Source organism: Plecotus auritus (assembly GCF_963455305.1).
Source record: "Plecotus auritus genome assembly, chromosome: 13".
NCBI classification, from domain to species: domain Eukaryota; kingdom Metazoa; phylum Chordata; class Mammalia; order Chiroptera; family Vespertilionidae; genus Plecotus; species Plecotus auritus.
The window spans coordinates 13292112-13319188 of record NC_137779.1 but is presented as its reverse complement, the minus strand read 5'-3'; the positions used below and the strand labels follow the sequence as shown (position 1 = coordinate 13319188).

General features: G+C 55.8%; 1 protein-coding gene across 3 annotated transcripts; it reads right to left on the bottom strand.

Annotated features, from left to right (window-relative positions):
• Positions 1-44: 44 nt before the first annotated feature.
• On the bottom strand, positions 45-26916 carry BCL7A (BAF chromatin remodeling complex subunit BCL7A). 3 transcript variants are annotated; one of them, XR_013959554.1, is made up of 9 exons: positions 26054-26449; positions 18841-18922; positions 16452-16548; positions 13706-13873; positions 9884-10005; positions 5973-6267; positions 1409-1577; positions 985-1092; positions 45-633 (listed from the first exon to the last, which is right to left on the bottom strand). XR_013959554.1 is itself a non-coding variant. In XM_080650219.1 (7 exons), the coding sequence occupies exons 2-7, from the start codon at positions 26143-26145 to the stop codon at positions 6196-6198; spliced, it is 633 nt and encodes a 210-aa protein (XP_080506345.1). In that variant the 5' UTR covers positions 26146-26149; positions 26625-26916; the 3' UTR covers positions 3383-6195. The 3 variants fall into 3 exon arrangements, 1 of the variants encoding a protein (XP_080506345.1); XR_013959555.1 differs by lacking the exon at positions 1409-1577; XM_080650219.1 differs by lacking the exons at positions 45-633; positions 985-1092; positions 1409-1577 and adding an exon at positions 26625-26916 and having other exon boundaries at positions 3383-6267; positions 26054-26149.
• Between the last annotated feature and the right edge of the window lie 161 nt (positions 26917-27077).

Genomic DNA, 27077 nt, shown 5'->3' with positions numbered 1-27077 from the left:
CTTGCAAATAGCCCAGGACAATATGTAAACAAATATGCATGGCTGTGTTTTAATAATACTTTATTTACAAAAATAAGTGGCGGGACAGATTTGCCTCATCTAGTGAAAGATGGGCTGGATTCCAAAGCCTCTTTCACCACGTCTCTGCAGGACCGTTCAGTCACTTCCCCAGCCTCAGTTTTTCTATCTGTATAATGGGAGGCTGATTTCAGTTCCACACTGCCATTCAGTGTTGCAAGGAGATCAAATGAGTTCATAACTGAGGGAACGAGGGGGAGGCAGGAGTTAACTGTGTCTTGAGATTCTTCAATACAAAGCAGATGGATATTTCTGTCAAAATCTGGAGAGACCTTGACCCAAAGTCATCCAGTGCAGCCATGGGCGCCAGAATCCCAGGGGTATCCCAGAGGGAGACAGGACCCATGGGCCTGTTCCTTTTGTGCTGTTCCTCTTGGCCCAGGGCCCGAGCTCCCTGCAAGAGGGATCTGGTGGCGACTGGGATGTGGGGATGTCTTGTCAAATCTCCAGCCCTTTGCTCACACCCTTTCTTCAGCCAGATTTCTCTTCCTCCTGTTTCCTAGTGGGCTTCTACTCATCCCCCAAGGCATGACTCAGGCAAGGATCATCGGGGTGCTGGTTGGATAAGTCCAGTGTCAATCATATGGAAAAGAGGTGAGTCTTAAGAGAGAAGGTGTAACTCAGAAGGCAAGCCCGAAGCAGCTGGGGGTGGCTGACTCTTGCCTTCCCCTGTGCATCGTTTTCTAGGAGCTGGACTTCTGGAGTCTAAACATGCTTGAGGATAGAAACTACAGTAGTGATAACAACAGCAGCTAACATTTATTGAGATTCACTATGTGCTGGTGCTCGTCCCAAGCATTTTACATGTTTTAATTCATTTAATCCTCACAACAACCCAGTAGGCACTATTATTGTCCCCATTTTCCAGATGAGGGAACTGCGGCCCAGAGCCGTTAACATACTTACCTGAGGTCACACAGCTCTGAAGTGCTGCAGCTCTGAGGAGTCCAGAAGAGGCTGCTTCAGAAGTCCCAGGCGGGTCCATGTTATCCTCAGTTTAGCTCCTGGTGCCAGCTGTGAAATTTCCAAGTCCTTGTCACATGGGAACATGGAAAGAGGAGCAGTTTGGAGGGGGAGAGGAACACTCCCAATTAGGGGTCAGAGCTACCATCTCAGCAACCACTCCTCCTGGATTTGTCCAGGAGACACCCCACATGGGGGCTCACGTGGGAAAGACCCACTGAAAACGGACCTAAACTACCCAGGGCATGAACTGGCTCACAAAATTGGAAAGTTCAGGAGAAGGGCTGGCTCAGGGCTGGCTCAGGGCTGGCTCAGGGTCGGCTGGGACCAAGTGCTCCAATGCTACTCCCAGGAAGCTCACACTCACCATCTTTCAACTCTCTCCTGTGTTGGCTTCATTTTTAGGCAGGCTTCTCCCCACCTTGGCGGGGCCCCAGCAGCTCCATTTCACACGCCAGTAGAACTCTTTCCCAACAGGTCCCACAAAAAATCCCAGGGCTGACACTCATTGGGCCACTTTTGTTCATGTGATCACCCTGGAACCAATTGCTGTCATTAGGGGGAGGGACGTAGACCTGGGTCACAGGGTCTTCCATGGGACTGAGAGTGAGTGAGGGGGCCCTCTACTGGAAGAAGGGAATGCAGCTGGCAAAGGCAGCTGGTGTCTACTATCAGCCTCTAGCAGGAGAAGATGCATTCCTCTCCCAGAGGGAGTGGGTAGACTTGGTGTTGAAGGCTTGGTGCAATTCCCCCTTGAAACCAGCCACTGACCTCCATGACACTCAGGTGATCCAGACTTGCATAAGAGCTTTCTCTACTTGCCTCCCCAGCCTACCTGTCCCCGTCTCCCCGTCTGTGGTATATTGCCTCACATTACCTCGGGGCACACAGCCCCTCCAGCCAACACCCCGCCTGCTGCTTGGCCTACTGCCCCAGTTCCCTGGTTGTCCTGCCCCACCTCCAGTCTGACCTTTTCCAACCCATGCCATACTGGCAACCCTGCCCTCAGTCCAGCAGAGCCCTGGCTCAGAAACCTCCAGCCACTCCTTATCAACAAGGGAAAACAAGCTTCTTAGTCCCGTGCCTGGCTTCCTCCACCATCCTAGGAGCCTTCCTAACCACCCCATCAAAACGCATCTCTCCCATAATTCCTCACAAACTGCCAGACACCCCAGTGCACCGGCTGGCTCACTTCTCTGCCCCAAGGGAAAGGGTCAAGTTCGAGTCACTGCTGACCAGGGCTCAGTACACACATGGTGCTCAATGGATGCCTGGAAAGCCTGCAAAACTACTCCTCAGTGTGGGGAGAGGAGAGGAACTCAGGCAGCTACAGACAGACAGACAGGCAGGCAGGGAGCTGAAAAAGCCAGAGAAGCCAAGAGAAACACAGAGAACCGGAAACAAAACGCCTGGGAGTCAGCGGTCTGGGGGTGGGGGCAGAACGGCAGAGCGAGGGGGAGATGCATAGGGAGACAAGTCTGGAAGGAAGGGACCTCCATGCAGGACTGTGACGCAGGGAGCAGGCACTCAGCGAGGGCAGGAAAGGGGAGGGAAAGGGAGGCCAGCTAACGCGTTTCTGTTGCTAAGCGAACAGGCCCCTGTGACCGGTGTTCTGTCCAGCTGAACTTTCCACATCGGGAGTTTATTTTGCTGAGCAACCAGTCCTGGTAAAAACACTGGGACATGTTAGAAAGGAGAGGGATGGGGAGCAGAGAGGCACGCAAACAAGGAGGGAACATTGGCCTCCAGGTGGGTCAAGGGGGTGAGGCTTGGAGTAGGCTCAACATTATCCCTCCCCTTTCCTTATCTCCGCTCCCCCAGGACCGGGTGGTAGGTGCAAGAGGAAGTGAGGCTGGACTGAGAAAAATAAAATAAAAAAGTCAATTCAGGGAGGAAGTCTGAGCTGAGAGGCAAAGGCCGAACTGCTGGGAGGGGGGAAGGTGCCCGGAAGGTTCTGGCTCTGGTCGGAGCACGTCACCAGACGGTGAGTTACGACAAGTCAGGACAACACGCCTGTGATGTGGACGGACCTCTCAGAGTCCCTGCCACGGGCCACAGCTGCCCAGAGCCAGGGACAGGGTCCTCGGTCAGGACCCAGGTTGGGGAGGGGGGGCGGTTAGGCAGGTGTGGCTTCTAAACTGGGGCTCTGATTGGCTGCATGACTCATGCATGAGACAGTCCTGATGTTGCCACACCACCTGCCCACAGCACCCACTGCTGCCCAATGATGGCAGCTGGCATGACTGTGTGCGAGGAGCTGAACGGTGTCCTGCACACGTCAGAGCCACACAGCCGTGCGGGAGGCCAGAGCAGGGGCTGAGGGACTTTCTCACCATCAGCTGGATTTTACTCTTTATTACAGTGTTACTAAAACCACATGGTGTTGTTCATGATCCAAATTTTTTTTATTCTTATCTTCTGAAATGGAACCATTGTACATTGTACAAACCATATCTACTGATGGAATAAATAAGTGAAAAATTATACTGCTGTACAACACACCAAAAAAAGAAAGAAAAGAGAAAACAACAACAAAAAAAATCAGGTAACGTGAAAAAAAGGTCTTTACACCTCTAACCAGGTCCTTGGCGGTAAAGAACATGCCAAGCCACGACGCTGTTGGAAATGGGAGGTCACCACCCGCGGCCTTCCAGGGTGTGGGTGTAAGTGCCAGCACTTTGTGGAATGTGTAGCCACAGCTTCCCCAGCTTCTGGGGGAATGGGTTTGCCCTGGGAGCCCTTTAGGCCATGGGGCCTGGTGTCCACGGAAGGCGTTCGCGTAGGGCCCCGTCCTGGCTGGGCCAGCTGCAAGGTGGGAGAGGGCGTGGCGCGGGGTGGGCAGGGGGACGGCGGCTCCGAGGAGCGGGCTGCGGGGAAGGAAGCACATCTGGATTTTGCAGTCTCATCCGGACCAGCGTCAAGTGCGGGGCGCGCTGGCACATCGCCTGGTGTGGCCGTGGCCGCGGTGGGGCCAGGTTGCTCCCAGGCCACCGGCCCACCCCTACCTTCAGGCACTTCAGAGAAAAACGAATGACAGCCTCGGTGTCGTGGACGGCGTCCTCATTCCCCATCGTGTGGACTCCCCTGGCCTGTCCGCGGGGCCGACAGAGGGCGCAGGGGACCCTGGCCAATGGACATGCGTGTGCAAGTGTGTGCGTGACTCTCCTTCAGCAGTCTTGGTTGTCACCTCTCGCTTCCCAAAAAAGAGCAGGAAATAAACATCCCAATTCACCTTTCATCAAAATGGAGTTTTGCTGCAAAGGAAAACGTGATTCAAACCCTACAGGATCTGGAGGTAAAGCCGCCTGGCGTCGCTGAGAGGTAACACGGAGAAGGAGCCCAGTTCTGCGTAGCACTGACCGCCTGAGGGGCGTGAAACTGATAAGGATTTTTTTTTTTTTAAGACAAAAATCTTTCGGCCGGCCACCACCGCTCACTTCAACATTGAGATCTCCAAAGTTTGAATGCGTGTTTCCCCTTATCTCAGGAGACATTTTTGCATGAGGTATTTGAAATTCAGGAACATTTTGATTCTTCTTGAAGTGCAGGAAATGGATTGGCTCCCTTTAAAAAAGCGAAAGTAAGAGCTCACCCTCAGAAACTCTTAGAAAGTGGAATCTGGCAGATACTTCCCATGGTGGTCAGGAGAGAGATCCCCACGTCAAAGGTGGAACCTGAATATGCACCAATTAGCAAAATAAAACAAAACAAAAAAACAGAAAACAACCAACAAAACCTCGCAACCCTCCCCCCTCCCCTCCCCCACCACACACAGCTCAAAGGGAGGTGGAACTCCAGTGCAGGAAAGAAAGCTTGGGGACAGGGCTAGGGGCTGAGAAGTCCATAGAGGAACGAAGAGCAACCAGGCCTCAGAGCCAGACACTCAGGCAGCTGGTCCAAGGGGCCGCTTCATTTTAGTGAGAAGCAGCTGCCCCAGGCAGGCAGGGGTGGAGGCAGGGATTTGATCACCCCTTCTTGGAGGGCAAAGCTTTCCGCTCCTTGGTGCCTCCCTTCTGGCCTTCAAGGCTGAACCATCAAGGCCCGCTCCTTGGGGGGACTGACCGCAGGGTACCCCGGGAATAAGACAGGACCCAACTGTTGGCTCGGTGGTGTCAGGAACATTATGCAGAAGCAAGCGGGTTTCCTGGATTGCAATCTTGACCCCCAATGCCCGGGTGGGGCTAGGGGGCCTGGGGAGGCACAGGGCAGCAGATTACTGTGGATCTGAAATCCTTTGAGAGCACCAGCTTCTCCTGCCGCCTGCTCCCAGCCTCCTCAGCCTTTCTGTAATCTTGAGATGATCCTGCAGTCAGCCACAGAAGTCACCCGCCTTCGGAGGCGTGGGAGGAAGCGGTATGGCGGGGGCAGAGGATGGAAGCGCCAGAATGATGGAGGGGCTCTGCGTGTCCATTTGGGCCACGTGGAAACGCCAGGTTCAGAGGCCCCGAGGAAGTGAGTGTATCGAGTCGCCGGTGCTTGGAGAGAGTGCCCTGACATCTGAGACTCCCCGGACCGGACCGCGGAGGCTGGGCAGGTGGCCGAGGAGGTCCCACTCCTCTGCAGCCTCGGGCTCTCCTCCTCCCTGCCTGCTCCGTTCCCACTGAAGTCCTGGGACAGGGAGGAGCGAGACGCGAGGGCCGGGGCAGTGGCAGCCTCCACAGAGCCCAGAGGGCACTTTGCAAAGGGAGATGCAAAACAACTGGGAAAACATGCTGGAGGTCACCTCAAGGGCACAAGGCACACAAAAAGAAAGCGGGAGGAATCGGCGGGACAGTGGAAATCCCCGACGCCACGTGAATGCCGGACGGGTACCACCCTCAGATAGCTTATATCGTTAGAGAGAGAAGTGGGGCGGAAAACAATACAGCAGCAACGCAAATGTAATCTTGGCTTCAGAGACAGTGTCTGACACTCCTGAGCGGTCGACCCACCTCCACAAGGACAGTCACTTCAAGATCCGAGTGTTTTGCTTCACAGCAGAAAGTTCCTCAGTGTCTGAGAGAAGTCACGCCGTTCTGTGTTCTCTTGGATTTGCACTTGGTAAACTTGGGAAGTTAGTCGTTCTAACCCGAGGGCTCGCTCGGGCAAGTCGTAGAATTAAGCCTGCTGATGGATCTCCTGGGAAACGTGGACCGGAGCCTGAGCCCCGAACGTCTACATCTCTTCGGAGTTTTGTTGGGAAGCCTCCAGTTTCATCTTTTTAGAGGGCGGCCCTCCTTCCAAATCCTTGGGGGAAGAGAAAGGAAAGAGAACGGCAGGTTAACGGGCCAGGAGATCCGTTCAGGGCAGCCGTGAGGTGAAAGGTCAGCCGGGAGGGAACCGAGGGCAGGACCCGATGGCCGGTGAGCATGGACTTTAGGAGGTTCACACACCTGCAGGAAACCTCAAACCCAAACTCCTCCTGGGTCTCCCGAACCTCGAGTCACCTCGGTCCTGCCTGTCCCTGTCACAGTGACCTCCCTCCGCGTCCTCCCCTGGTGCCCCTAAGCCCTCCCTCAGTCCACCCCTCCTGAAGCAGGCATCCCCCCATTATCCGTCCTCCAACCTGTGAGTGACCGCCAGGGTGATTCTGAAGTTTACTTCTCCAAGCGGCACGCCTAGACCAGCCTTGCCATGCTAACTATTGCTCCTTGGGGCCCAGCACAGGTGCCCGGCCCAGGCGAACGCTCGGCGTTTGTTAAATGTGCCCGGGTATGTCACAATGGGGAGAGGGTCTGTGGTCGTCACCAAATTCCCAAGAAGTCTCTTGACTCAAAAACAGGTTCAACGGTCGCTCTCCCACATCCTGCCTTGGCGGTCCCACTCCATCATCTCCAACCTCACCTGTCACTTGAGAACAACTTTTTTTTTTTAATTGAATTTATTGGGGTGACGTTGGTTAATAAAATTATATAGGGCTCAGGGGTACAATTCTATAAGACATCATCTGTATATTGCATTTGTGTTCACCACCTGAGACCAGCTTCCCCCCCACCAATGGATTTCAAAGAGGAAGGGAGATAGAAACATTAATGATGAGAGAGAATCATTGATTGGCTGCCTCCTGTACACTCTACACTGGGGATCGAACCTGCAACCCAGGCATGTGCCCTGACCAGGAATGGAACCATGACCTCCTGGTTCATTGGTCAACACTCAACCACTGAGCCACACGGGCCGGGCACCAACTCTTGACTTCGCCCATCCCCTACCTGTTGGGGGTGCTGGTATCTTCCTGGGATAAAGCGGGACGATGCCCGGGAGTCCCCCCTTTCTCTCCACACTCCCACACCCAGCCTAACAGCAAGGCCCATCACCTCTCTCTCCAAAGACCCTTGAGCCGCCTGCCTTTCCCTCTGCCCAGCGCCCAGTCCACACCTGAGCTGCCACCATCTCTCGCCCGAATGACAGCCTCCCTACACAGCCTTCAACACAGCCCAGGCGCTCCTCTCACAACAGAAATCAGCCCGGCCAGTGCGGCCCAGTGGTTGAGCGTCGACCTTATGAACCAGGAGGTTAGGGTTCCATCCCCGGTCAGAGCACATGGCCAGGTTGCGGGCTCGATCCCCGGGAGGGGGCGTTTGAGGAGGCAGCCGACCAGTGAGTCTTTCTCATCATTGACGTTTCTCTCTCTCTCCCCCTTCCTCTCTGAAATCAATAAAACTATATTTAAAAGAATAAAAATAAACAAAACAGTAATGGCTAAACTTCAAGATCAAGCTGTTTGCTGCACTGCCAGGCATCCTCCATCCTGCTCGCAAGCCTGGCAGCCCTGCAGGCGCGGATGCGTGTCTGTGTGGGCACAAAAATGGCGGAGGAGGCCCCGTTTCAGGACTGGGCCCCTGGGAATGGGAGTGGAGGTAAACTGAAAGACCCCTGGACTGTTCAGACATCAGGGGAGGCAGAGGGCAGGCCCTAGCACGGATCTCTCCCCCGCCCCCCGAGTGTGGGTCTATGTTTCAAAATGACCTTCCCTCCACTGAGTTCAAGAGGTCAGGAGACCCCAGCCGACATCTTGGTTTCACAAACTATACAAGAGGCTTTGATTTTGATTTTTCATCAGTGGGCTCATGCTAGGCCCAAGACTCTGTGACCTGCTTTTCTCAGTTCACAGGGTGAGAATATTTCTTCATTCTTCATCGGTACCTGGGTCAACCATGGCCCACCCCCCTGCCTTTTTGTGTGTTTTTTTTAATCCTCACCCGAGGGTATTTTTCATTGATTTTTAGAGAGTGGGAGAGAGAAAGACAGAGAGAAATATCAGTGTGAGAGAAACACATCGATTGGTTGTTTCCTGCACATGCCCTGATCAGGGCCCGGGCCAGGGAGGAGCCTGCAACCAAGGTACATGCCCTTGACTGGAATCGAACCCGGAACCCTTCAACCCTCAGGCTTCAGATAGAGGAAGGAAGAGGGAGAGAGAGAAACATCAATGATGAGAGAATCATTAATCGGCTGCCCCCTGCACGCCCTCTACTGGTACGACCCAGGCATGTACCCTAACTGGAATCGAACCCTGAGCTCCTGGTTCATGGGTTGATGCTTAACCACCAAGCCACACTCGCTGGCCTCAACCGTGCCCTTTTTATTTTTATTTATTTATTTTTAATATACTTTTATGGATTTCGGAGAAGAAGGGAGAGGGAGAGAGAGACAGAAACATCAATGATGAGAAAGAATCATGGATTGGCTGCCTCCTGCATGCCCCCTATTGGGGATCGAGCCGACAACCGAGGCATGTGCCCTTGACCGGAATCAAACCCGTGACCCTCCAGTCCGAAGTGAGACGCTCCATCCACTGAGCCAAACTGGCTAGGGCGGTGCCCTCTTTAACAGCTGTATGCCAGACTGTTTTATACACGACCCTAGATTTACTTAAATAGGTCCCTTTCGACGAACTTCCTGCCACTGCGAACACCTTCCATCCACACTCCCTCAAGGCCTCTGGGCATGTGGAGAGTGTCCTACAGCACAAAGGGGAGGTGCAGATCCAAGGGTTCGTAGATGCTCAAGTCTGAGAGGAGCGGACCTGGGAAGGCCTGGTTCAAGGCTGCACACCATGCAGACCAAGTCCTGCCCTTTCCCTTGTTTCTGCGGCTACGCGTCAGTTTATCCCCAGGTACCGGAAACCATTCAGCACAGTGGAGACGGTTTTATTCGTTGACACTGGGATACCACTGAGTCCCCTTCTTTTAAATGAGCACAGAGGGTTGACAGTGACAGTCATCACGGTCGCCGAGGCAACATGGAGGCATCTTGGCTCCACTGTGTTACCCACGTTCTCTCATCTCATCAAACCCTAGCCCCAAGACAGCTCTGTGATCCCATTTTGGCGGCTGGAGACACTGAAGCCAATGTCTGTGTGTGCTAACTGACAAAGCTGGGACTCGCACCCGGGGCGCTGCTCCTATCCCCCAGGCCACCTGCTTCTGCACTGATTCGGAACAGATTCTGACCAACAGTGATGACCCAGAGAGGAGTCTGGGCATGGGGAGTATGGTCAGTTGCAAAGTATTTTCAAAGATTATTTTATCCAGCGTTGAGGATTCTGAAGACTTATCTTCCCAGCTCTACAGGAAGCTGACTGGATCACCGAGAGCAGGCACTGCTTTTGTGGAAACAAAGTGACGAAGATGAGGACCCTTCTTCTACACCCGCCCGTGTCTCGCCCTTCACCGCAGCCCCAGCGCCCAGGGTGGGACACAGCGGGACGCTCCCACAACCTGCTCAAGGAAGGCACAAAAGTTCCGATCGTCCAACGAGAAAGCAAAACAAAATAACAAAACACCTTTCAATGTACCCCCGGCACCCTAATAGGCGCCCGGCCGACCTGGCTGCCCCTCTGAGGCCTCAATCGGGGTACCTGAGAGATTGAGGGCGTCTCCGCAGCTAGACCCGCTTCTCCAGATGGCTGCCGCTCGGCTTTCTCTGAACTGCTCACCGAGTTTTCCACGGAAGACTGTGAATTCTGCTCGTCAGAAGCATCTGAGGGTAAAGCAAGACGACAGAAGCTGTTTTTAGACACGTGATTTGCGGGGCCAGATGGAACAATTACTAAAAATACCTGGAAACGGGGTAGTGTGGTGGCTCGGCGGTCTGTCAGGGCTACAATAAGCTGGGGGGCTTGGGAAGACTCTAGCTTACTTTTTTAGAGATGCTTTAAGTATCCAGGCCACATGCTGCCCTGTAACTTCCAACCCTTTCCTGCATACACATTACCTGCCAAATGTACCAAAAAAAAAAAAAAAAAGCTACAGGCTCTGTGCCACGTGCACCCGGCGCCCTCTGGTGGCCACAGTGCGCTCCAACCACCATGGCTGCGGACTCCTCCCTCTTCCCATCACAGAGCCCGCATTCTCCACTGGGGAACACGCGGAGGGGACTGGTGAACGTTTCTCTTAATACTATGGGTATTCTTTTCTGATCGTCAGAGCAATGACTGACCTTTGCAAGAAGCAGAAAATACAGACAAAATATCTGGTTGAAATCGCCAATTATTTCACACCACCCACAGCTACCACCACCCAGTAACATTTTAGAGGATCTAGTCCCCTTTTCCCAGATGTTTCCCCCTATACGCACATAATGCTCCTCTCTCCCCAAATGGGACTCACACAGTATTTTGGAAGATTTGCCATGCCTTTAAAAATTCCCTAAATACAAGAGCATACAAGATGGCCGCATGGCATTCTAGTCACCAATTGCTTATTTCATGAATCCTGTTTCACCGTTATTTGGACTATTTCTGATGCGTCAGTCTCCCTGCTCCCCAACCTCGTCCCTTTAGCAGAAGGAAGGTGCAGGACACAGCAGGTTGTAGTGCGGCTTTGGAAAAAGAAGTACCTGCTCTGCCTGAAGCTTATTTGGGGCACAAAGCAAGAGAGCTCACGAGGGGGGGGAGGGGGTATGCAGTGCCAGCATCCCACCCAGGGTCCCACTCTGCTGGCTCTCAGGGTCCCAGTAACATGTCACCCGGCTTTTTAAAAGTACACTAAAATAGTCTGGCAGCTGTGCCTCAGTGGTTGAGCAGCAACCTATGAACCAGGAGGTCAAAGTTCAATTCCTGGTCAGGGCACATGCCCAGGTTGCAGGCTCAATCCCCAGTAGGGGGCGTGCAGGAGGCAGCCAATCAATGAGTCTCTCTCATCATTGTTTCTATCTCTCTCCCTCTCTGAAATAAACAAAAATATATTTAAAAGAAAAAATCCACACTCAGGTTATATTCTATTTCATAACTAGAGGCCCAGTGTACAAATTTGCGCAGCAGAGGGGTCCGGCCGGCCCAGCCCCAATCAGTGGATTGGGGTGGTCAGGGCCAGGCTGGCTGGGAGAGGGGCTGCGGGTGGTTGGCCAGCCGGCCCTGCTCCTGATTGGGGTGCGGGGGGGTCCAATCTGGGGTGGGGCTGGGCAGGGGGAGGGGCTGCAGGAGGTTGGCTGGCCGGCCCCACCCCCAGATCTGGCAGGTTCGTTGGACGCAGTGGGCGTCATAGCCACCGGTTGTTCTGGCATTCCGGTCACTGGCTTTTTATAGATATAGATAGATATGTTTGCTTTAGCAAACATTTTCCATTGTAACTGTCCTCCTTCTCTCTGACCAGAGTCCCTCCCTACCCTGTGGAGTGAGCTCTGTGGAGTGGAGCGGGAAGTGGGGTCGCAGATGTAGGCATAGAAACCATGAAGGAGGCTGGTGGCCTGGAGTCACACTGACCCCTTGCCTGGCCTGAGCGCTCAGTGTGGGAACGGGCCTTGGAGCTCGGGGCACGTTCATGGGCTCGGCACAGCGGCCTGATTCTCTCAGCAGAACGGGACTGGAACTCACCCAGGGGAAATTATTTTCCTGGGCCCTAAATTTAGTCCAGGGAGCTTGAACATTATGTCATTCCCTGAACTCACTCAGCAGTAAACAAGTTCAAAGCAAGGTCGACAGCTGGCGACCAACCAGCTTTGTCCCAAAGGCAGCGTTCACCCACCTGGGGAGGCTGTGTGTGGGGGGAGCTCTGACAATGGCCGGTGGGCCTGGCCGCTGTGGTGGTCCCGCCTGAGCAATGCTGGGCACCTGGGCAGGACCAGGGGCCGGAGTGGCTGGGAGAGGACCCTGATATGGTTCCCCCCTGGACCTGGAAAGCTTGTGGGGGGGGTATGGGGGGGGGGAGGGCAGTTACCAAAATGTGGCCGTTATGAAAGGAGGTCTTAACCGGGGATAGGATTCCTGCAAGGGGCCCTGTGAAAGGAGACGCAGGCCCTGGCCAGGCAGCTCAGCTGGTTGGAGAAAGCAGGACGGAAAGCAGCTAGGACATGGCCCACACCTGGCCCTGCACGGCCCCGCCCTAGTGTCCCCCACCCCCCCAATGGCTCACCAGGCCCTTCCTAGCACCAGGCTCAGCCGAGCATTCTGCTCTCTCGCTTACTTTCCTGTAGTGGCCGGACAAGAGAGGCAACTTTTATTTGTCTCGTCTTATAAACAAGGAAACAGGAAGGCGTGCAGGAGTGGACACTGTCAGCCCAAGGCCACACAGCTGGCAAGAGCCGGCCCAGATGTGACCAGCTCGTCCTGTGTTCACCGCGCCCTGGCTCGTGATCGTGTGGCGGACAGGGAGCTGGGAGCGACTGCACAGCAGGGGCCCGGGAAAGATCAAATTTTTAAAAGTACGGTTTCAATTGAGTGGGTGTGGCTTTCATTCATATCACCGTAAAGTCAACCCATCTGAAAATCAGGGACCATCTATCTGTGAACATTTTCATTTAAAGGGGGTCTAGAGACCTCAACATGAACAAACATACACCCATGTAAACACACACACATCCTGCACAGTCAGACCATTTCTTAACGCCTCCTCCACTCCCGCCTGGTGCAGCGCCACCCTCCCTCACCCGGACGACGGCAGCAGCCCTGCCCCACCCGTATGTTCACAGAACCAAAGTCAAAGTGATCCTTCAGATCTCCGCACGCAAGCTCCCAATGGCTCCCTGCGCACTCAGCATAAAAGTCAGGGTCTTCTAAGTGGCCTTCTGAACCCTCACTCTCCAGGCCCCGCCTCCTCTGGGGTCTCAGCGTCTGAGCCCCTGGCCCTGCCCGCTCTCCTCCAGCCACACTGAGCATGCTCCTGCCTCAGGACCTGTGCTTGGGTTCCCCCCTCTGCCCGCAGTGCTCTCCCAGTTGTCCCAGGCGGCTTCCTCCCTCGCCTGATTTGCGCCTCATTTGCTGGGTGAGGCTTCTCTGCGCCACCTATTTAAAATCACAATATCCCCCATAATGGGGCAAGACTCCCCACCCCCCTTTCTTACTTCATCATTCTCCAGAACACTTCCTTTCCAAATGCTAGATTGTGTGATTTTTAAATTGCCCCCCCGCAAGAATAGGAGCCCCAGGCATCACCCTGGCTGGTTTGGCTCAGTGGCTAGAGCATCGGCCTGCAGACTGAAGGGTGCCGGGTTCAATTCTGGTCAAGGGCACACGCCTGGGATGCAGGCTTGATCCCCGGTGGGGGGCGTGCAGGAGGCAGCCAATCAATGATTCTCTCTCATCATCGATGTTTCTATTTCTCTCTCCCTCTCCCTTCCTCTCTGAAGTCAATAAAAATATATTAAAGAAGAAAAAAAAAAGACCTGCCATCGCCTGCCTGGACAGAAGGCTGGACTGTCCGGCTGGGGAGAGGCCCCTGAGCCCAGCCCTGAGGGCACGTACCTTCGGCCCCAGGGAGCTCCTTGCCCTCGGCCTGGGCCTCCTCAGCCTTGGTGTTGGTGCCCTCGCAGGGCACGGAGGGGTTGGGCTCCGGTGCGGGGCTGGAGTTGCTGCTGTTCTCCTGTTTGATGGGGGAGGCGTCTGCTATGGAGCTCTGGTTGCTGTTGTCATCTGGGTGGGGGGACAGAAGCACAGGTGAACTCCTGCAGCTGCTGGGGACGGCGGGTTAGGCTCAGCTTCCCCACGCCTCACTGCCCACAGGACGCTGTCCCAGGAAAGGGGACACTCGCCCCTCCGGAACCTCCGAGCTGGCACACCCAGTGCCCTCCCCCACAGGCCCTGGGAGCTAGGCTGCCCTGCCCTGCCCCCACGGGCTCCCGAGAGCCCTGTGTTTGGAGGCAGCCAGCCACAGACTGAGGCCTGGTTCTGGGTGAGGAAACCAGACATGGTGGGTGCTTGGCTTGGAAGTAACACAGAGGCCGAAGCACAGTGCACGGCGTGGCGCTGCTGAAACGTTTCATCCGATCTGATCCAGCCTCTAACCGACTCCCGCTTGATCCGAAACAAAAGGGAGAGGAAAGTTACCCCACAAAGTGGGATATTCCGCAGGACAGCCGGCCAGGCTCTGCTGGTCGAGACCATGAAGGGGGAGAAGAGTCAGGGAGGATTATTGTAGGTGAAAAAGAAACTTACAAGCTCTAACAGCTAAGCATGATGTGAGGACATTATTTAAATCCTGTGTTGAACATGTCAGTTGGTAAGAGACATTTGGGGATGACTGGGGAATTTGAATACAGTCTGAAGTCTAAAAGACATTAAGGAATTTTTCTTAATTTTGTTAGGGGTGATAACGGTACACTGGGCACACAGCATACCAATGTCACTCATTAGTGACGTGTGCTCAAGTGTTCAGGTACAGACTTAAATATCATGATGAAAGGAAATTTACTTTAAAATGCTCTAGCCCTGGCCAGTGTGGCTCAGTTGGTTGGGTTTAGTCCTGTGTACCAGGAGGTTGCCGGTTCAATTCCAGGTCAGGGCATATGCCCAGGTTGCAGGTTCGATCCCCAGTGTGTGTGGGTGGGGAGGGGGTGGTAAGGAGGGGGGCGTGCAAGAGGAAGCTGATTGATGGTTCTCTCTCACTGATGTTTCTCTCTCTCCCCCTTCCTCTCTCTCTAAAATCAATTTAAAAATAAAAATACAAATGCTCTAGCACAGTGGTTCTCAACCTTTCTGATGCCGCGACCCTTTAATACAGTTCCTCATGTTGTGGTGACCCCCAACCATAAAATTATTTTCGTTGCTACTTCGTAACTGTAATTTTGCTACTGTTATGAATCGTAATGTAAATATCTGTGTTTTCCGATGGTCTTAGGCTCTACAGCAACAGTTCTCAACCTATGGGTCATGACCCACAGGTTGAGAACTGCTAGCAGGGACGTCTAAGACCATCGGAAAATGCAGATATTTACATTACGATTCATAACAGTAGCAAAATTACAGTTACGAAGTAGCAACGAAAATAATTTTATGGTTGGGGTCACCACAACATGAGGAACTGTATTAAAGGGTCGCGGCATCAGAAAGGTTGAGAACCACTGCTCTAGCACAAGTTACATACCATTTTCAGAATTCCCTGAACTTTACTCTCAAGAGCTGTGCATTTTTGATACGCACATTGTATTTGAATCAGAAAAACGTTAACACGTTTTTAACAACAGACGAGGCAGAAATGGCATATACCAGTGGAAATCCACTGAGCCTTTTCCTTGGCACAGAGGCCCAGGCCTGCCTCTCTACTCTCCATTCTTCTCTCTTATGAAATTTTTCACAATAAAAAGAAAAAAAAGGAAAGAAAGTTAATTGGGCGATGACAGTGGTGGTTGAGCTGGTGGCAGAGCTGGGGGTCCTGGGGTACATACACCTTTGCTTTGGGTCCCCTTTCATGGGCACAGAGAGTCACCTTAAACGGTAGCTTTTCAAGTAGTGATTTCAAAAACACGACTACAGCCATACGCTGCTTTTCTGGGCCGCGCTGCACACCTGGGACCAAGGCCATTTTTGTAAAAATGCAAGAGGGGAGATCAATTCATCTGGGGCACCGACGACATGTCGGGGAGCAGGGGACCCCAAGGGGAGCACTGGGGACGTTCTGTCTTGATCTGGGCCAGTTCCCTGGGTGTGTGCAGTTTGTGAACATTTCATGGAGCCATATGCTTGGGATGTGTGTCCCTCCTCTCGGATAAAAAGGCAAAAGGAGAAATAAACGCCAACGACGTCAAGACCACAGCAGACTGGCTAACGCATGTCTCCAGCCTGGAAATGCTCGGTGGGACACTGGTGACAAGTTTTGAAATAAGACAACAAAGGAAGGGAGGCTGTCGATGTGGATTTACATGAAGCCAGAAACCCAGGTTGGAGCTTCCCAGTAGCCAAAGCAAAACAGGAAATACAACAGCCATCTGTATCGTTAAGTCAGGCCTCGGAGGGAAAAAGAACGTCTCCTTTGAGATTTTTGTCACTGGGCGAGAGGAGGGTCTTTAGTTTATGTTTCTTGTCTTGCTGGTCTTGGAAAAGAAGTTTCTTCTCCTCGACGGAGCCTTTTCCTTGGCACAGAGGCCCAGGCCTGCCCAGCCCTCCTACCCCTCTGCCTGGAATGTGAACGAACCTGCTGGTGAAACAAAATACGACCGAGCTGCTTCGGCCCAGGGACCTGGCAGGAGCGGGCCGGGCGGCCGGGGGAGCTCACCGTGCATGTCCATCATCCCTGGGGAGGAGCTGTTCTCCGGCGTGGTCACCTCCGAGCCACACTTCTCATCTTTGCCCTTTTTCTTGTTCTTGTTTTTCTGGAGGAGAAAACGGAGCAGACACGGAGTCACCAAATTGCGTGTGTGCAGGCAGGAGCAAGACCTGGAGGGTGCCATGAACGACTCCTCTGGGAGCCCCCAGGTCCCTGGAGGGCTCTCCTTGGCCTGCATTTGAACATGTCCCATCAGGGGCCTCACCTGCTTCGGAATCAGAGCCCAGCAGAGGGAGGCTTCTGGGGCTGGAATAAACCCCCGGTGCTTGTGGGGCCAGCACCAGCGGGCACGCAAACACCCTGGCTGGCGGGGGTCTCTGCCTCCTTTAGGGAGAGCATCTGGGGGACAGGCCATGGTTACCCTCCCAGGGCAGGTACAATGATGCCAGGTGGAGACAAGGGGGGGAGGGCAGGGGGAGGGGTGCTTTTATGTGGGGTTCCACTTTTAAACCTGGAAGAGAACAGTGTCAGCAGCGCCGTGTCCATCGGTAAGAGACCCGTTAAATAAATTACCGTGCGTTCGTTCAGTGTAATGTGATGCAACAATTACCGAGTCGGGCAGCTCTTCGTTTAACAATGGGACACGATCCAGGAAAATGCCAACATTGAACGTGTTTCAGCATCTCCAAGACGTTTTTACAAAAGGTGCGGGGTGGACTGCTGCCATTCGTGGCGAAGGAAAGGACAAATGGACGTGTCTGCGGACACCGGGGTGCCCCCCAGGAAGTGAGCTGAGTGGGGTGGGGCCGTGCACAGGGAAGGCAAACCATTTATAAAAGACACACAGGAAAGCCCTGCCAGGCAGCTCAGTTGGTTGGAGTGTCGACCCACACACAACAGGGTTACCAGCTCGATTCCCGGTCAGGGCACATACTGAGGTTGTGAGTTCGATCCCCAGTTGGGGTGTGTACGGGAGGCAACCGATTGATGTTTCTCTCCCTCCCTTCCTCTTTCTCTAAAATAAAATTTAAAAAAAACAAACACCCCCACATATCCTCGGGTAAGGATTAAAAAAAAAAGATACACAGACAGCCCAGGACCTGGACATTACTGCTTCGAGGCAGGAAATAGGAAACTGAGGCCCAGTGAGGCGGGGCCCCCTGTCCAACACCCCGGGTTCGTCAGGGGTGCTCTTTGCCCAGCTGGAGCTGCCCTCTCCTCCCGACAGCCCGTACGTGGTGGTTTCTCCTTGATTGCGATCCATTTGGCACCTCCCTGATGCCTGTTCCGTGCTGTTCTATAATTATCTTCCCCCAGCGAGATTATAAATTCCTTGAGAGCAGGGACCATGTCTTCTCAAATGCAACGGTGTTTGTACCACACCTGACAGCGCGCAAGGCACAGACGACGGCAGAGCCAGGGCTGCCTGTGAGGAGCCTGTCACACCGTGTCTCCCTCTGGAGCGGCCAGCGCCAAATGCCGCAGTGGTCTAGGTCTCGGGGCCGCTGGGGAAGGCAGCTCTGGTGGCTCCACGAACCCGGTACCAGACAGAACCAGAAGTGACAAACACCCAAGGTCTCAGCCCAGCGCCCCTCTCCCCAGGAGACTCAGGCTGGTAACCAAAGACAGCGGCTTTCAACCAGTCTTTCTGGCCCCCTCTAAACCTGCCAATCACGATCCTGTCACCTCCAGGAGCAAATGAAATCTTGCGGCTCAGTGTGAGCCATCTTCCTGGAGGTGGGACCAATCAGAAGAATAGGAAAGGCAGGAGGAACAGCCCATGCAAAGGCCTGGGGGTGGGGCCATTCAGGATTTTGACTGGGAATGAGAGCAGCTGACCTGGGGTCTGTGGGAGTCACTGGTCTCAGAGCCTCTGAGCTGAAAAGCTGCCAGGAGGGGTTGTCATCATCCACCCCTCCCCAAAATCAAGCACAGCCGCTGGGGCTCCCCCTGGTGGTCACAGTCACCACCCCTCCTGGAGCCACCCAGGCTTCCCTGTGCAAAACTCTGGGGTGACAACAAAAGGATCTCCAAGCGTGGAGAAAGCATGTACCCCGGAGTCAGGACACACTTGACCCTTGCTGTGTGACTCTGGGGAAATGGCTTCCCCTCTCTGAGCCTGTGTCCTCACTTGTACAGAGAAGATAGAGATCAACTCCACAGACTCGGGATGAGAAATAAACGAGGTAATACCCGGCATAGAGTCGGGTGCTTGGGAACGGTGCTACAATGATGGGGAGGGAGCGTCTGCCTGTCTGTGGGTACCACTACGGCAGCCCCCAAATCCTGGTGCCCATGGGGAAGGGATGCCTCTGCACTAAGGTGTGACAAACCGTGGGGCTCTCTGCCCGAGATGACACGCAGGGGGTATTCCAGAGGACCGGCCCCTCATACTCACATCGTCAACCTTTGGCTCCGTCACAGGGACCCACTTGTAGATTCGCAGGGATGTGTCACCCACGGTCACCCACTTCTTCTCCCTGCGGAGGAGGAGGAAGAGCCTGTTACCAGGGGCTCTGGGGCAGGGCCCTGCTCACCCCTTGTGGGGGCCCTGGCCGCACTCCCTCGGGGCAGCTGTGATGTGGTGGCCGCTCGGGGTTAAGAGGACAAGCTGTAGGTCATACAGATGTGGTTTGTATCCCATCTCTGCTGCTCACTGGGTCCCTGGGCAGGTCTCTCCCTCCTCTGAGCCTCAGTGTCTCCCCACCTGCTAGAGACACAGGGGTGGGCAAACTTTTTGACTCGAGGGCCACAATGGGTTCTTAAACTGGACCGGAGGGCCGGAACAAAAGCATGGATGGAGTGTTTGTGTGAACTAATATAAATTCAAAGTAAAGGAGCGGAGGGGAGAGCAAGAGAACCGGATAGAACAGCCAGATCCGGCCCGCGGGCCGTAGTTTGCCCAAGGCTGTGACCATGTCTGGCTGTCAATCCCTCCAGGCTGCGTGAGGGCTACCTAAGACTTTGTGTGTTCAAGTCTTCGGAGGCCTGGAAGGAAGTGCTTGGTAAAACTGGGGGGCGGGAGAGGGGCTGCCATTAGGATGACTCCCCTGGACGAGGGGGACTGGGCCCCAGGTTCCTCCGGCTTTCACCCCACAGAGCCAGCAAACCGGGCCAGCCAAGCCCCTCTGGGCAGCAGGGAGGGCTTCAGGCCGGCCAGGTGTTTCCTCCTGGGGGCGGGGTCTAAGGTTGGGGGGTAGCAGGGGCTGGACTAACCACCCCTCGCTCTGCCCTCTGGAGCAGCAGAGGGGGCAGGAGGCAGGGGCAAACCCCCAAGGGCAGGCCCCAAGCGCCAATACCGAGGGTTTAACAGGGAAGCCCAGCCTGGACTGTGGGCAGCAGCCAGTTGGAGAGATGCCCCGAGCCTCCCACTGCTCGGTCCTGAGCCTGGCAGGTGCTTCGGGGTCTTGTCTCCAAAGGCCCCCGTCTGCACAGCAGCCCCTCCCCTGCCCGGCGGCATCCTAAACTCCTGGGGGGCAGTGTCCAGGGCCCCTGCTGCCAGAGGCAGGCTTGTGAGTGAAGAGGAGAAAACCACCAGCCACTAGGAGGAAGAGGGGTCGCTGGTCTTCACCAAGGATAAAACGACCCCCCTCTCCTCCCCAGCACTCTGCTCCAAGCCACTGTCATTCTCTAAATTATTGTTCCGCCTTGAACTCCTGTCCCTGACCCCCTGCAGTCCATAAGCCAGATCGTATCACCTCCTGCCCCAAACCCCGGGAATGACCCGCCCGAGGGAGAGCTGGGATTCGAACCCGGGCAGTTCTGGCTCCAGGGTCCACGCTCCTGGCACCATCTCGGAAGAAGTGGGAGGCTGGGGCCAGATGCACACCTGGAACAGGTGGTGTAGTTGCCAGGAGCCCTCAGCAATGTCAGGGACCAGGTTCCACCAGAACCGAGAACTGTGCGTGGCGTGGGCACCTCTGTCCGTGTGCCTTCACCTCCCGGCCCAGATCTCAGTCTTGGGTCTTCCCCTCCATGTGGGGTGGGGGGACCTCATGGGCTGGTGGGACATGTCACAGCCACCAGGCGCCCCCTTCCCCACAGGGGCTTCTGGGTGCCCGAGCACACTCAAAACCACAGACACCTCTACCCCCCACACTGTGCTGCGCGGGCCCGCGCATTCCCTCTGGGGGAAGCGAGTGACTGTTTTATTATTATTCTAGCGACCTTTCTGGTATGTTTTCTGTGCTGAGCACTGGACACACTTGCTCTACTCTTCCCATAACCTTGTGTGGCAAGAACGGTCACCTTCCCCACGTGACGGATAAAGAAATGGAGGCACAGGGAGGTGAAGGCACTCTCCCCAGAGCCAGTATTCAAACCTCCCTTGCCACACTGCTGTTCGGAGCAGCCTCTCCGCCCCTGTCCCTGCCCCTTTTAGCCCAGAAAGAAGGAGTCAAGGCAGGTGTCTAAGTCACCGCCCACCGCCTCCACCTGGAGGCAGGATGGACCATCCTCAGTTCGAGTCTCCCCCCACCTCCATCCTGAAGGTGCCAGGAAGGGACAGGGGCATTCCAAGAAACAGTCTCAGTGACAAAGCAACAACCACAATAGCCATTGTGTGCCCAGGCCTCGGGCCAAGCGTCTTATTTACATGCTCTCTCCCAGACATCGCCAACAGGCCTAGGAAAGGGGGGCGACTATCACCTCACTTTATAGATGGGGAAATGGGAGGTCCGGAGCGGTGATACCACTAGTTCATAGTCACGTAGCTAGTCAATGGCAGAACCGGGACTGGACACAGGCTGTGACCCCGGAGCCCACCTTCTGCTCTCCTGTCTCCCGTGAAAATGAAGAATCCATTCCACAGAGCACATCAGCAACAACAGATGCCGGGCAGAAGTGCCAACTGCTGGTACCTGTGCAAGGGACCAAAGGCCCTCACCACTCACAAGGCCTCAACTGGCTGCCTGGGCCTGGGCTCCAGTAGGTCAGCAAATCCACAATTTATGTTAAAAACAATAACAAAAAACACACAGCCCGTCTGGCTCAGTGGTTGAGGATTGACCTATGAACCAAGAGGTCATGGTTTGATTCCCAGTCAGGGCACATCCCGGGGTTACAGACTCCATTCCCAGTAGGGGGCGTGCAAGAGGCAGCTGATCAATGATTCTCATCATTGATGTTTCTATCTCTCTCCCTCTCCCTTCCTCTCTCAAATCACTAAAAAAAAAAAAAAATTTTTTTTTCTTTAAAGGAATTGACTTGTAATACACAAGACACCTTTCAGATCTGGCCCCGGGAAAAGCCAGCTAACAGCCATGGCCACCCTGGACCAGACCTGGGTTTGCCGGCCACACAACGGTGAAGATGAATCTTTGCAATCGCAGGTGCTTCTCAGAGAGGTTACAGGCCCTACAGGTTATGAGCTCAACACAACCAGGTTGTCCCAATGACCCAGCGGCAACCCTTGGCCCGAGTCCCCAGGTCACTGTGCTTCAGTTGCATTTCTAGGTGTGGACACTGAGGGGCTATGGGACACGGGGTAGAGAGTTAAAGCCCGACCCCAGGCCTGCCGTTCAGCCAGCAGCCAGCCAGGCAGAGATGGGGCCCGGTGAGCGAGCACCAGGGACCATGAGAAGGGATGTCGCAGTCATGTCGCGTGAGCTCTGGGGGTCTCATCTAGCGGGTGGCTTGACAGCGCCTTGGGAAACATACCACATGGGCTCAGAGGAGCAGCGGACTCCCACTACCACCCCCAAACCCATCGCCCCCCCGCACACGGCCCCACCCCCGATGAGGGTACTAAGCTGTAGTTACTACCTTACAGCTCAGGTGGCAAATAAGTGGCCAACGGGCTGTTTGGTCTGGCCTGCACAGCACTTTTAAAAATTTGAATCAGTTTGCCAAACTTTACAAAAAGAAAAAAGTCAGACAACATAAAAATCCAGACTCCCGGCTACTCTCAAAAACATGATCTGATCACAAGGGGCCCACAGACCCTCCTCTCCAGGGTCTGAGGCTCCTTCAGATGCCCCAGCTCTCCCCACCTGTAGACACTGGGCCCATCCCAACCTTTCCATGAAGCCGCCCCTGAGCGCACTGCGCCCTCCTGCCTTGATGGCCCCCAGTAACCAGCCATGCTTAAGGATCTGTCTTCCACGTCAGACTTCGGCTCCTAGGTGAAAAGGCTAAGTGCAGTCCGAGCTACAGAAACAGAGCCCCTCCTCAGCACGGGCTCCTATATAAACTACAAGTACCCATCCAGAATCTCCAGGCCAAGGCCAGTTTCCAACGTCCTCCCAGGTCCAGGTCCAAGGGCAAGACTATCTTGGGGTCACCTGGCTCCCTCAGCGAGAGCTCTAAATCCCTCACTTTGTATTCATTTCCCAGGGCTAGCACTGGATGCCTCAGGAGGCCTGGCTGGCGGCTGCCCTTATCCGAACTAGGCTGAGACTCACTTGACCTGCCCTGTGTCTGGCAGGAGGGCACCCTCGGGGTTCCAAGGTGAGGCCCTAGGCACAAACCTCCCCCTCCCCCAGGGACAGTGGGAAATCCTTGGGAACAGGCCTGTCTCCGTCAAGCACAAGACTCTGAGGGACCCTTCAGACCAAAGGCCCAGGGGGTCCCCAGTCTAAGCCTTCCTCTCAGCTCAAGCCTTTGCCTCCTGCCCAACAACCCCACCTGCCCTGCTCTTCTCCGCCCACACCAGACCTCCTAACCTGGCCCAGTTTTTCCAGAAAAGGGTCCCACCACATTGTCCTTCCCTCAGCCATCTCTGGCTGCCTCACACGCTACCCGCCTGCCCTGATGGGGCACCAGACAGAAAGGAGAGGATCAGCAGCTCCAGACAGGTTGGCCACGGCTGGTGGCTGGCTTTTCCAGGGGCAGGGGCAGGGTAGGGCTGGCAGAGGGGCATGGGTGGGGTCCCTGGGGCTGGGGAGAAACACCACCCTAGGCTTCCACGCGGAATGGCATGCCAGACACCACCTTTATCCTCTGGGTAAAATACAGACTGCTGAACCGAATCTGAATTTCAGATAAACAATGAATAATTGTTTTAGTATAAGTATGTCCCAAAGAGTGCACGGGAAATACTTACGATGTAGAGAAATTTCTTTAAAAATTATTTTGTTGTTTACCTGAAATTCAAATTTAACTCAGTGTCCATGAATTTATTTGCTAAATCTGGCAACCCAGCCTCCCAGCCAGCAGTGACTGCACGGTAGGTGGCCACACAGTTAATAAACAACCCAAAGTCTGCAGGACAGACTGGAAGGCCCATCCTAAAGGCAGAGTGAAGGTGAGATTTGGCTTCTCCAGGCAGGGGAAACCCAAGAAATAAGTCAAAATTTGTTTGTTGTTTGTTTATTTGTTTTGCTTAGAAGGGGCAGGAAAAAAAAAAAAGAAAGAAAAAATCAGCAAAATGTAAGTTTCTGTGGAGCCCACCTTACCGTAAAGACAACATTTAATGGTGGCTCCTGTGTATGGGGATGAGGGCTGGCAGAGACATGATCTTATTTTGGGGGTGGGAGTTGGTGTGGGGGAGAGCACTGGACCCCCTGCGGCCACCGTTAGTGAAGTTACCTGGTTTGTCCAAGGTCACACACAGGAAGTGAACTGGATGGCGACCCTGGGATCCCAAAGCCTGAGGTCTTTAGAGGACATGACAAGTTGTTTCCCAAAAGTAGGGAGGAGATCCGTTCTCCTCCCCTCCCCCCCAACACAGGCCTGGCCCGCAGTGGGGCCAGCAGGGTGGAAAACCCCATCCTTCCATCTGCCCTCCCTGCAGAGCAGCTGGCAGGCGGGCCCTGCAGGAGCAGCTGTCTGGGTGCAGGGCCTCTGCCCCGCTGGGAACCTGGGGCAGAAGGCCCCACCACGCCTCCTGGAACAGGGACGGTGGGGTACCTTGCCCCCAGCCCCTTGCTCAGCTCCAGGCCGGTGACAGTAGGGACTCAGGCCCGGACACCCATTTTCTTTGCCCAGGCGCTAAGGGGACAACTCCAGCCTTCCCTCTGGGAACCCCACAGGAGAAGAAGGGGCTGTGTGGGCTTGCTTTCCTGTGTGTGTTTTGGCCTGCAGCTGTTTCTGCCATTTTTAAATGGCTCCAGTCGGCCTCGGGGTGCCCTGCGCACTAGGGGAGCTCCCACGGCTCGGAGGACTTGGATCTCAACTTTGGAAAGCCTCCCCTTCTCACGGTTCTGAAAATTCTTTGTCCCATTGGAGCCAAACCCAGCCCTCCACCGGGCATCCGGCCATCTGCAGACAGCCCTTTCCATAGGAGGCCGCGAGCACGTGGGCTTTATTGATTTTCCTCTTGCCTTTTTTGTTGGGGTTGACTGGGAAGGACAGCTAACTTGCGACCCGGCTAGACTGGATCCTCGCCCCCTGTGGTTTTTAGAGACCGAGGCGTTACTCAAGAAATGACACCCCTAAACATAAACATAGCCCGCCAAGGGGGTGTGGGGGTGGGGCGACCAATTTTCATGCTTTAAATAAAGGGTCCCCGACAAGCCCGCCGGCGCTGACACGTGAGAGCATCGCGGCTGCTGCTCTACCTCCCTGACCCTGGTGAAGCCGTGGGAAAAAAATAATGAAGTTGAAATCCGGGAGCTGGGAGTTTTCAACAAGTCCGCCTCGACCTGGCGATCTCGGCGCCTCAGGCCCGGCCCTCGGGCCGATTCCGAGTCAGACCCCGCCGATGCCGAACGAACGTTCGGTCCTGTTCACCACAAGGCTGAGCCGGACACTCGCTCGCGAGCTGCACAAACACGCGGCCAGCCGAGTCCCCCCGTCCCCCCGCTCAGAGAACAAAACAACGGCTCCCTCCGCAAAACAAACACGAGCTGCTGGTTTGGGAAAGGCAGACGCGGCCCAGGACCGGTTTCTGACAAAAAACAAACAAACAAAAAACACATTCGCTCGCCCGAGCCCCGCGCCTGGGTGCCGAGCGGAGAGGGTGTAGGGGGTGCCCCGCGCTCCGGGCCCCGCGGCGTCCCCTCCTCGCGCTCGCCCCCATCTTGCTTCCCCGCCAAGAGCCCTCGCTCCAGGCAGCCCAAAGCGCTAAATTTAAACGGCTCGCGCTCTGCAAACTCCGCAGACTCGAGGGCGCCGGGCCTGGGAGGCGGGGAGCGGGCGAGCGAGCGAGCCAGCCGGAGAGGGAGCGAGGGAGGGAGGCCCGGCGCGGGCAAGGGCGCGGGGGCCGGCGCTGCGCCGCCCGGGGCGCGCGGGGAGGAGACGGAGACGGCGGCGGCCCGCTCGGCGCTGCACAATGGAGCTCGCGCTCTCCCCTCCGCCGCCGGCATCGCGGCCCCGGCGCGCGGGAAGCCGCTTTCATGTGACTTGCACAAAACGAAATGGCTTCTGGGGCCGGCCCCGAGCTCTCCTCCCGGGAGCCGAGCGCCGCGGCGGGGACTGCCCGCAGCTCGGCCGCCCGGCCCGGGGAGCCCCCGCCTCCAGGCGGCCGCCGCCACCGCCGCGCCAGGTGGGCGACAGGCGCGAGCGCACCTGGGCAGCGGCAGCGGCCTCCGCCTCGCGCAGGTGACCCGGCTCGCGCGCCGCCCGCCCTCTCCAAGTCCCGGGCCGCGGGCGGTCGGGGCGCTGCGCCCGCCGGCTTTTTGTATGTGGTCTGGGGTCGCGCGGCCGCGGCGCCCAGCGGCGCCTCCGCTTACCATTTGCGCACTTTCTCGATAGCCGCCATGACCCTCTTGATATCATCTTTGGCCCGACTCCTGGTCTCGGCTCGAACTGACCTGCCCGACATGGTTCTGGCGGGGAGAGAGAGGCTGCGAGCGCGCCGCCCGGTCCTGCTCGCGCTCCGCGGCGGCCACACTCGCGCCCGCCCGCCCGCCCGCCGCTCACTCACACACAGACTCTCTCTCACACTCACTCACTCTCACACACACACACTCACACACACACACACACTCACACACACACACATATACACACTCTCACTCACACACACACATACACACACATATACACATACACACACACACACATACACACACACACACACACACACACACACAAAGCCGGGGCCACCGCGCGCCCGGGCCCAGTGCGCAAGCGCCGGGCGGCAGCTGCACGAAGCAGGGGGAGCAGCGCCGCCACGGCCGCCAGCAGTGCGGCCTCCGGGCGCCGCCGTCGCCGGGCCACCAGCCTCCCACCCACCCCGGGGAGGCGGTGAGGGGCGCCCGGCGACCCGACGGGGCTGGGGGCGGGAGCGCGGACACTCACCCCGAAGCCGCGGGTTCCCCGGGGGAGGGCGGGCCAGCCGCGGAGGGGGCGCGTTCCTTGGGAGCCAGCCTGGCGGCCCGTCCGCCGCCCGGGGTTTGCGGGTTTGCGGCAGCGGATGCAATAACGCAAGTTTCCTGCGGGGCTCTTGACTTCGCGGAGTTGAAGGTAGCGATCGGAGTTGAAGGCAGCGATCGGGGACGCGAGGTGCTCCTGGAAAGAGTGGAGAAACGCTCTGCCCCGCGTAAACACGCGCGCTAGGACGTCGCTTCCCTTTCCTGCGTCCTTTTGGAAAACTGGGGTCAGAGGAAAGGTGCCTGGGGCGGGGCAGACACTCGCCCCTGCTTGTTAAACGGCTTCCAGCAGGGAAAGTTCAACGCTGATCAGCATTTTGGAAGGCGCTTGAGGTTGTTTCTCCCCCATCCTGCCCCAGGGCAGTTCTGGGAGGAATCTGCA

Excerpts from the sequence above, each read along its gene's own strand:
- BCL7A (XM_080650219.1), bottom strand. The coding sequence starts at position 26,145 with ATGTCGGGCAGGTCAGTTCGAGCCGAGACCAGGAGTCGGGCCAAAGAT. Across the intron at positions 13,874-16,451 it reads AGGGATGATGGACATGCACG|ATGACAACAGCAACCAGAGC; the intron begins GTGAGCTCCCCC and ends CCCCCCACCCAG. Across the intron at positions 6,268-9,883 it reads AGACGCCCTCAATCTCTCAG|GATTTGGAAGGAGGGCCGCC; the intron begins GTACCCCGATTG and ends TCTTCCCCCAAG.